Source organism: Cottoperca gobio, chromosome 17, assembly GCF_900634415.1.
Source record: "Cottoperca gobio chromosome 17, fCotGob3.1, whole genome shotgun sequence".
Taxonomy (NCBI): domain Eukaryota; kingdom Metazoa; phylum Chordata; class Actinopteri; order Perciformes; family Bovichtidae; genus Cottoperca; species Cottoperca gobio.
In genome coordinates, this window is record NC_041371.1 from 3189536 (window position 1) to 3200696 (window position 11161).

At 40.9% G+C, this 11161-nt stretch overlaps 1 protein-coding gene across 2 annotated transcripts in view; it reads left to right on the forward strand.

Moving 5' to 3' along the window:
- Positions 1 to 6717: 6717 nt before the first annotated feature.
- Positions 6718 to 11161, forward strand: part of LOC115022221 (neuropilin-1a-like) — a 69327-nt gene continuing 64883 nt past the window's right edge. Inside the window, exons 1-2 of one of the 2 annotated variants that reach the window (XM_029453160.1) lie at positions 6718 to 7528; positions 8373 to 8547. In XM_029453160.1, the coding sequence (XP_029309020.1) occupies positions 7438 to 7528; positions 8373 to 8547 (266 nt within the window). In that variant the 5' untranslated portion in view covers positions 6718 to 7437. The remainder of the gene's footprint in view (positions 7529 to 8372; positions 8548 to 11161) is intronic. The other variant, XM_029453159.1, reaches the window with a different exon arrangement.

Sequence of the window (11161 nt, forward strand, 5' to 3'; positions counted from 1 at the left end):
TTTCTCAAATGTGTTTTTAGAGCTCTGAGAGCTCTAGATGGAGTAGGACTGGGACTGATATGTGTTTGTACCTATGCACACGTCTGTGTGCATCACACAGCAAGAAACTGCAATAACAACAGTGGAGTCTGTGTAAACATTTGTGAATGCAGCATGTAAGGAATATATGTTTCAGTGCATGTGCATGCGTAAGTGCATAATAATAGGATACATATAAACACAGAAGCTTGTAGCTCTGCGGCCCAGTGTTAGCCAGCATGTAGCTGCTGTTGCTCTCAGCCCACCACAGCAGGCTAATGGATCACTGTCAGTGTCTCCTGTAATTACTGAGATATGACTGTGTCATTATAGAACCACCGCCCCTCCTCCATCATTCCAGAGCCATTAGATGCATGTGTGTGTATGTGTGTAGGTGCTCGAGCGTGTACGTAGACATAAAACTAACGTTCGTGTGTAACTGCACGTGTTTGTGCGAGACAGTACAATGTAAAGGCAGTTATCAGCGTTAATATATGCACGTTCTTTGGAGCTGTGAAGGTATGTTGGTTTTGTATAGAGTCCCGCACCCTCCGCCGTCCTCGCTCACATCTGTTCACCAGCTTCTGGAACTCAACAGGTTTTTTCTCAAAAGGTTTGTTTTATCAGTGCTTTTGAAAATGAAAGAAAAGCCGTAGCTGCGAGTTCTTCGTCCCAGTTTATTTGAATGATATCTCCGATGTTGCTCAACAGAAACAGGAGAGTCTCCTGAGTAACATTACTGCTATTAGTTTCATTATTTCAACGAAAAGAAAATGTTCTTTTGTTTCCGTCATGATGGTTTTGCAGACGAATCTAAAGAGGATGATGCACATGGACCTCAGTCAGGAGAAGAACCTTGTTACAGAGGCCATCTAATCTAATCTGTTTAACAATAGCAGCAAACACTAATTGGATTTAAGGATTTGAAGCTAATTCGTTTGATGTTTCTTATTGAAAGGCTCATTTGGCTACCTTGCTTCTTTTGTTCACGAAGGCTTTTACCTTGGAGTGTTTTTCCAAGATATTTAAACACAGTTTCTCACCTTGTGTTCTGATGATTCAACCACGGGAGCTTTTTTTTCCTCCATCCAAGCTTTGGAAGTATTCCAACCGAGGTCAGCTAATATCCTACGAGAAACAGGACTCTTACTTCTGGAACGCGACGTGCTCAACGGATGACAAAGATTGAAATAAAGGAAAACAGATGCAGTTAAGAAAATTGCTGTTTTCGAAAGAGAAAAACCCAGTGCTTGGCAGGGTAGGATATCTTGATATATTAATGATATACAGAAACATACATTCCCATTTCCTCACAAACATATGGCTGCGGTTTTTAAAAGCCCACTCAACACATACCACACTCTCTACATCTCACTGCACGTCCTCTCACACTCACTCGCACGCTCAAATTCACCTCAACGCAAACACACTCCCCATAATTAATGAACATGAACGAGCATTAAAGTGATTTATTGGGCTGTTATTGGCCTTTTATTAAATCCTGATTAATGGCTCTGAATACTTGGAAGTACTTTGCATGAAAAGGGGAAAAAATTAAGTTGAAAATCTGAGCAAAATATCAGCAATCGGCATCAATGCAAAAGGAAAATGTTGTCTTGAAAAGCTCAGATGTGTTATCGTAACACACACCGAGTTCTGCTCTAGCTTTAGAGTTTGCATCACTAATATGTACTTTGCAACTGATGCTATTTCAGTCATGCTTGGCTTATGAGTGTGTTGTGCTGCCAAAGATCTTTTATTGTCTCCACTCCAACACATACAAGTGCAGTGAGAGCAAATCTAGAATCTCAATGAGAACGTTTGACTGGAAACATTAAAGTTGTGTTGTAATATTTGGATTGTAAAACAAACCATTTCTGAGAAGTGAGTGGTGTGTCTCCTTTGCTCTCTGCCAGACCCACTCAGTTGTTCGTTTGTTGATCTCTTGCTGTGTTTTTATCTCCCTCGATCACTCTCACGCTCACTCACTCCATCATCCTCTTTGTTTACGTTTACCTTCTGTCACACATCCTGTTTCTCTTTCTTTCAAGCATTTCATACTTTTTTTTAAATCATTTTTGTATGAGTGATTCGGCCTCCTATCACCAAATGGCGTATGAATAACACACCAAGTCTTTCCACGTGTTATCACTACGCATTTTTTGCTATTCGTGTGTCATTTCGAGCAGCAATATTAGCAATATTGGGCGGCTGTGGCTCAGGAGGTCGAGTGGTCGTCCACCGGTTGGAAGTTTGGAGGTTCAATCCCCAGTTCTGCAGTCAGCATGTCAAAGTGTCCTTGGACAAGATACTGAACCCCAAATGTGTGTGTGTGTTAAGGGCTGTCCCAATCTTTATGATCACTCAAAGCGCTTTACAATGTCAGTATTCCCCCATTCATACACCGTAATCCAGGGGTGTCAAACATAGGGCCCGCGGGCCAAAACCGGCACGCCAGAGGTTCCAATCCGGCACGCAGGACGACTTTGCAAAGTGTAAAAAGTGTTTTTCTTAAAGGGCCTATGAAATGATAAACATGAATTTCTACTGATGATAGTAAATTCTATTTGTGGTGTAAAATGATGTGTTATTTATGACACAATGATCGCAGTATTAAATAAATCATGATTTAGTATGTCGACCACCGATGTTTACATTGCCGCTACCGGAAACACCCGACGCCGTGTTCTGACGTCACAAGTATAAAATAGTCCACCAGTTGAATACACAGACAGCACGGCAGAAGCGGCAGAAGCGGCAGAAGCGGCGATGTCGGACTCTGGCTCGGATATTTCCACAGAATCGAGTGACAGTGAGTCGTCTCGTTGCACCTTCAAGAATGAGTGAAGAGTGTATTGAAGAGGATGCCGGTGTCGTGGATTTAGATCATGCGGGCGAGTTTAACGTGGTGGAAACAGAGCAGCGCGAGACACAGTATTCAAGATGGAGACACAGACGGGAGCGAACATGCAGATGATGGTGATGGTGATCCTGGATTTGGCGGAGATCCTGTGCGGCAACAGAACACAGACAGGTATATACATTTGACTATAGTTCATAGAACTTCTCAATATATAGTAAATACATCATAATAAAACGTAACATTATCCTTGATCGTAAATAGATCGCAAGCTATCTATAACTTGCTAGCGAGTTGATAGCTTGGTTTCCTTGAATTGTTATGAACCCGACTAGTTGTCCGCAAATTGCTCGATCCCTAAATATTAAATTATTTCTCTACTTGGACACATCGACGTCTGTAAAGCTTGATAACTTGATTCTTTTTCGAAGTTTCTGCGGTTGAGGTTCTATCGTTGTGTCTGATGTCAAACGTCATATATTACGAGGATGTATATAAAGCATTAGCTATTAGCTAATAAACAGACCGGAGGACAGCGCTGTTTTATAAAGTATAGTCTGTATACTGACCGTCTCACCTATAGTGCTTACGAGCCTGTTGTCAAACACAGGCATATAAATGGTATGACATTAAGATGACTTTTGTACATTTAGGTGTACATGTGAAAACTGTACAATTATGGAAGCAGTTGAAGAGCTGCTGCCAAGAAAAGGATGTCATGGAGGACTTCAATGAATATGAGGGACATGGTGCAAACACAACCTGCATAACAGATCACCCAGGATTCAAATCAAAGTGTCTGGATGTTTGAGTGTTGCAGACAGCCTACCAAAGGTATTCGAAGAGGGACAGACAACAAGCAGGTGATCAGCCACGTAATGAGTAAGTTACTTGTGTGCACAAATGTGTAGAGCTCAGAAACTTTGATGTATTTATGGGGAGTCGAATGGTCACTCTGGCAAAGATACAGAATACATAGATAAATAAGCAAATAAGGTTGAAGTGATTACCATTGACATGTATTATCTTGTATGTTACAGAATGTATCACTATGTGGCATACCGCCGGTGAGAGTCTGCCTGGGGAATACTTGGTAAGAACCACAGAATGCCATCATGTGCCATTCAAAAGATCTGTTCTACGTTTCCATCTGACAACTACACGTCGCTCAAGTATCAGCACTTTATTAGAGTCAATAACAAAACACAATGTCAGTTCAGTGATTGAATCTGCTTCTCTACAGCACAACAGCATCCCTCTTGTTTGGTTCTTCCACCGACTGCTGAGTGGAGCTGGGACTTCGAAAGGTTCCTCATCAACATTGTCTTGGCACAAAGCATTGAGCCGAAGTGGATGCTCTCGGTATATATATATATATATATGGCACATTTCACAATAGATATGCAACCTCTATCATATACCAAGCCCAATAACACTGACAAAATATAATTTCGTAGGCCCTTTAAGAAATGTCAGGTTGTTCATCATGTTTTGTAAAAAGATAACATTTGAACATTTTCAGAATGTACTTTATTGCACTAAAACGAAGGGAAACATTTGGAGTTGTGGTTATTTACAGGTTATTATGCTGTGATGTTACTGGTCCGGCCCACTTAAAATCAAATTGTGCTGCATGTGGCCCCTGAACTAAAATGAGTTTGACACCCCTGCCGTAAGCCATCAGGAGCAACTTGAGGTTCAGTATCTTGCCCAAGGACACTTCGACATGCTGACTGCAGGAATGGGGATCGAACCGGTGGACGCCCACCAAGTCTTTCTGCGTGTTATCGCATTTTCTGCTATTCGTGTCACTTCATGCAGCATTATTAGACGCTTGGGGCAAATGTTTTGGGTAAGAAGAGCTAGAAAGGAGGTCGGAACCCACAATCAACTGTTGACTTATCTACATTCATTACTTAACTTACTTAGTTCATACATAACTTAATTTATGTGACAAATGCACTTTTTTTTAAGCCAAACTATGACCTCTTTGTAAACCTAACCAAGTAGTTTCAGTTGAATTTACAACATTAACCACGTGTTTAAAACTGAGCGTTTGTTGAGAATGAGAATATTCTATGTTGTCGCTGCACAATACAACTATACACCTCACTACAGAACAGCAGCTTTTTAATGAGATAATGAAAAAACAAGTCTCCGTTTATTCAATGAGTTTGTTTCTTAAACCTTCAGTTTATCTCCCAAATTTAAAGAAATCACCAAATTTGGAGATGCGTTCCTTTCATTGGACAGCGACGCATATTTCTGCCAAGATATGTCAACCTGTATTCGGCCTAATTTGAAATACAATTTCCCACCATTGTTATTCTCTTGTTTTAATCTCCTCCTGAGACAGCGGCCTTAATCTGAACAACTGCTGAAGTGATTAAACTGCACACAGTAGATCCTCAGTGAGGATGTGAACGCTAACATTCGGCTCCTGATTGCTAAAATAAACAACAACAGTTTTCTTAAAGCATTATAGAGAATGATCTGTTAATAAGGAACTACGCTGCATTAATACAGTGTGAGTCATTAGCAGCTCTTATAAGTGTCTGATAATCACATTTTTGTTGTCTTTGTTTAGCCAGGAAAGGTGTGCTGAACAAGCAAGCTTTAATTAATGACATGCAGTTACACCTGGGAGGCTCAGTCTCTGCTGTTTACCACAGACTCAGTGTCTCCTCACTCGCCTGAAGAAATGTTCTGACAAGCAGCCAAAAAACCTGTGAAATGTTCTGATTATTGATCTCAATGTTATTTCAAAGCCTAAACTAAAGCTTAACTTGAATAACTACACGCTGAACTCCGGGAGTCTTTCTGTCCTGACACAGATGGTCTTGGCTCCTCCGAAGGTTTTGATACAAAATCGAACATTTTGTGTATAAAGTACATGAAACGCTTGTTTCTGTACATCTTCCATATGCAGCCAAACAGAACCTAACAAAGGGAATAAATCTGGATAAATGCAAAAATAGTTTCTTGTCATATAATAGGTGATTTTTCTTCCTTTGCTATTGCCTCTCTGTCCACGTGAATGTGTGTATGGTGTGAATAGATAACCTAATGCTCTCCTGTCATCCTTTATCAATACGGCAGTAAGGAATATTGATTCTTTATTTAAGTTAACCTCTTACAGTGTGGGGGAATTTACCCGAAAATACCTACAAACGACATACTCAAAGTAAATTAAAAGCTGCTCTTCAACCATTTGCACCAGCTGCATGATTTTGGTCTCATTCAAAAGGTAACTCTCTTATTGTTCTTGAACATTGAATAATTACCAAGTTCACCTTGAAATTTTAGAACAAAGGCACAAAAACTGAACTTATTATTCAGGTTTTTATAAGAGTAACACCAGGCGTTCACAAGCTGTGCATTTGGAGACATTATAATATTTATTAAAAATGGATAAAATTCATCGTGGGTCATTAAAAATATAAACAATGTTTCAGTTTTCATGACACTTTATATCCAGTCAGTAAGAGTCACATTTATTTATTTATGATTTATTATCTAATAGTTACGTTATATAACCATCAAAGTTAAACAACCTTTGATTAACTGTTATTTATAACAAATTAATTGACGTATTAGTTTGTAAAACCAAATACAGAAAAAGCACTTACATGCTTTAACATAAAAAAAACGATCCAGCATGCATCTACAAACATCACTATTCTGCCCATTTCTCTGCATTTACATCATCAAAACAACCAAAACTGATTAATAATCCCAAACTAGTACATGTAAATCAGCCACAAAGGAACGAACACATCTTCCTTGAATCCTCTGCTTCTCGTTTGACAAAGCTCAGATGTGGACTCGCGCCTGCTTGGTGGACACTGCCCACACCTTGTACCAGACTCGCAGCCAGCGGGAGTTTGCGTGCGCAGTTTTCTCTCGCATGAGTCGGGAGCGCACAGAGGGCGCACCGGTGTCAGTTTGCTCCAGCCCCTTGTAGCGGTCGGTCGCTGCTGATTGCGTCTAGCAGCAGGAATTTAGGGAGTGGAAATTCCGCTTGTTACTTTCACGGCTCGCTTCGTATTCCTGACATTTCTGCTGTGACGGTCAGTCAGTCGCTGCGAACAGAGAGGCGGAGAGAGAGCTGGACTGAAATAAGGAGTAAAGATCTGGAGAGCAGCGCTCAGATGTTCCTCGCTGTTGGTTTTCACTGAATACCGGTTAGCTACTGATTTCTCGCTTCTTCTTCTTTTAAATGTTCCACTTGGAAGTACGTCTTTCGATCCTGTGTTGGTGTCACAAGTGAGAGGTTTGATAAAGAATCGAGGGCGCACAGCTGCCACTTCTTCTGGAGAACGGATCGGATTTTTCCCTTTTTGATTCTTCGTCTTGTTTCTTTTGGATTATTATTTTTCCAGGAGATGGCAAGTTGTTCCCTGACAGACACAGAGCTGTGGTGCTGAAGCTCGCAGGATGCTGGGGAGCCTACAACAACCAGATTTCTTACTTTGAGACAATCTTCGCTTATTTCCATCTTTTGGACGTAAACCCAGCTGGACGTTTTCCCCTCTTTTGTCTTTATTTTCTTTGACAGAATGTCTGTTTTGTACAATCTAAGGATGCGTAGTGGATTGCTATTGTTCCTATTCACCCAAGTCATCCTGGTTGCTTCGTTGACTCAGACTGGTAGGTGTTGACTGCTTGTATGAATACATGTGGCTTGACAACAGGCTGAACATTGATCCATTTTGCATCATTTTGCACCATTGTTGCCTCTCACCTGTTAGGTCTCGGCTCCCCCTCTGAGAGCAGGTCTGCAGGGGATTAAGTTAGACATGTGAATACTGTTTGTACTATAATTACTGTAATAGATGAAAATAATTGAGGATACAGAATACACCAAATGTAGAAATTAAACCAAAATATGTATTGGGTACAATCACTACAAACTGACAATGTACTATCACAGACACGTAACACGTTACGTCGTTAATATTACATGTTTTCCTTTTAGGTCTGTTCGCGCTTCAGCTGTTCAAAGACGCATTTTGGAGCTTTTGCGCGCGTTGCCACTGAAGCTTGATACAGGCTATAAGCAATTTCATAAATCATTCATTAAGAAAATTAAATGTAATCCTGCTGCGTGTTTGCAGGAGAAGCAGCAGCAGCGCACCTCACCTATCACGGGCGTAATCACAGTCAGGGACGCGAAGGAGCCCACCTTACCACACCTTTTCTAAAATAGTGTAATTAAGGTTTACGCACTTTCTTGAGGCTGACAGAATCCCTCGGGATGTGAATGTAAAGTGACAAATCAGTGTTTTTCTGTCAACATATGTTTTGCTCTTCTGGTGGATGTATTGATTTATAGTGATCCCCAGCTGGAGGTCTTCACTCTCATACCTTCTGCTGCACTTTAATCTTTTACACTAAAATGTGCCATTAGTCAACAGCTGAGTGCAGTTCAGTCCTCAGAAAGTCCATTTCTCTCCACTAACTGAACAACTTTGTGTCTTCTCTTGCGGCGCAGATAAATGCGGGGGGACTATAGAGATACACACCCCGGACTACCTGACCTCCCCGGGCTATCCCGGCGCCTACCCGCCCTCCCAGCAGTGCGTGTGGGTGATAACAGCCCCGGAGCCCGGTCAGAAGATCCTCATCAACTTCAATCCGCATTTTGATCTGGAGGACAGAGACTGCAAGTAAGAGTTCACTCCTCACTCTCTCTTTCTTCTTCTTCTCCCACCCTCCTTTACTCTCTCCTGAATCCTGCCTGGATACAGCGTGAAACTCTGCCACCTATTGGTCAAGGACTATACATCTGCTCCCTGGGAACTGGAGGTGCAAGGATGAGGAAATGGGGTTTGATGGGTTTTGTAATTCCTACTTATAGTCCCCCCTTATGTCTTTTGCCTCTGCTTGTGTTTCTGGCAGAAATTTTAGAGGGAGAGTAAATCCAGCGAAACTCTGCGTGCACACGCTTCTTATATTGATGGAGTTCAGTTTGCTCATCGCGGGAATAGAGAAGCGGTGTTTACTTTTCATTTGGAGGCAGACAGAGTTTACTTGTCTGTATTTGGAGGAGGATTGGAGTTTGTGTTTGCAGGAATGGAACCTCAAGGATCTAATTTAGTTTTACAAATTGTTGGAAGTGCTGCTGTCAGAAACAGAAGCTGATGTTTGTGTCTGAAGCGGTGACGTTTGAATGAATTGGCAACCGTTATGGTAATTGACGATTAGGTCATTCTTATGGGCAACAATTCACGGGTTCCAGCTTGTTAAATATGAAGATCTGCTGCTCGTCTTTGTCTTCTATGATAGTCCACTTACTATCGTTGGTTTTCAGACTGTTGGTGAAACAAAAAAACGTGATTTTGAATCGCCGTGGAACCAGGGACATGTGTCTGTTCTCTACACAAACCATTACTTGATTGATTAAGAAAATAATCGTATGTCTCTGCACTGAGCAGGCAAGGCGTAGTTTGATTTAAAAACATTCTTCCATGACATTGATTCTCCACACAGACATTACAAAACATTCCTGCACATGTGTGATGGTGCGTTCCTGAGCATGACTCCACCAAACCTGTAAACAAGCACCCATGCAGACACACACACACAGCCCTATACCCCCTCTCTTTGAACCAGAGACACACACTCGATTGTGTGAATCCACATAACAGCCCATGTGTTGCTCTCTTCCATAAATAAGCCTGTTTTTATGTCGGCTCCTCTGTCTTTTTTAAAAGCTCCATAAACGGCTCCTGTGTAAATCACGGCCGGCTGCCCAGCGCGGTCTCACAGATGGGGTCCTCCAATACTATTGGATCACGTTTCAGCACCAAGGGACTCATAAAGCACCAGGACATTAGAGCCACTCTGGACTGATAGTGAATATTACGTGTCTTCTTGTGGATTACACACCTTTCAGTGTTTCTTCATTCTGCAAAGACCTTATTTTGTGTAACCAAGGGAGCAATATAAGTATGTAATAATTCTGTTTAAGTATTTAATGAAATGTCATAAATCTTGGTAATAACATTTTAGTCAGTGGTTGAGCCTGCAGTACACGACCAACAGAGTGTTATTGTCCACTTAAATTACTTTTCCATAGGTTAATGTGCTGTGTTAAGGCAGTTGTAAAGTAAAATATTACGGTTTAACATGTGCTAAACCTTTTAGTGATGTGTTCTTATTACTCAGAGAGATGATAGACACAGAACAAGACGAGGGTTTCAGGTACAAGGAAAGTTATTTTTACACAAAGTGTGCAAAGGGCAGGAAAAGGGAACGTTTATCTGCGAGTCCTCAGCGAGTGTCCCGGCTCCTTCTCTCTGGGATGAGACCGTGGACTCGCCTGATTCTCCGTAAGCATCAGTCGAGAGGAACATTTCCACATTAAGATCGACACCCATTCAGTGTTATAGGATTCAAACCTGCGACCGGCCGCCCCCCCCCCTGCAGCCACCTTAACGTGTCATTTGGCGGTTTTCTTGGGGGCGTCCGTTTTGCTCGATTGGTTTCATTATTTGTTGTGTGAGTTTATTTTGGATGATGATGGGGTGTAGCTCATAGCTCTCTGACTTGGCAGGAGCGGTGTTGTTTTTGGGAGCCAGTCAAATGTTCGAAATATGCCCATTGAGGGGGGGCCGTAAGCCTTTGGCGAGACCGCAGCCCCACTTAAAAATTTCCTGAGATGATTTCTAAGACTTTGATTTTTCACTGTCAGTGAGAGCCGCGGCTGGAAACACAAACAGGATATAAAGTTTGAACGTTATGTCTTAAAGGTCATCTGCTCTGCAAGACCCTGAATCCCTTTCAGTTCCAGGTATGACCTTTGACCTCTGATGTCTGATTAGTCAATCAACAGAAAATGTCAAAATAATTGACAAACAATCGGTATTTTTTTTACCCAAAATGTAAAATATTCTCAAGTTCCAGCTTCTCAAATGTGAGGATTGTCTGTTTCTCTGTTTTACATCACAGTAGACTGAATGTGTGTGGGTTGAGTGGACTATATATATATATATAGATATATATATATATATATATATATATATATATATATATATATATATATATATATATATATATATAGATATATATATATATATATCTATATATATACATTTTAAATAAAATGTTTGACAAAATTATGAAAAAAGCTCATTTTATTTTTCAAGTCGATGTTTTCAAATTGCTTTTTTTTTACAACCAACAGTCCAAAACCCAAACAAATTAAATGTACAATCAAAGCAGCACAATCTAATCCCAGAGCACGTTTGGTATATTTCAATTATTGTGGCTGAATTATTG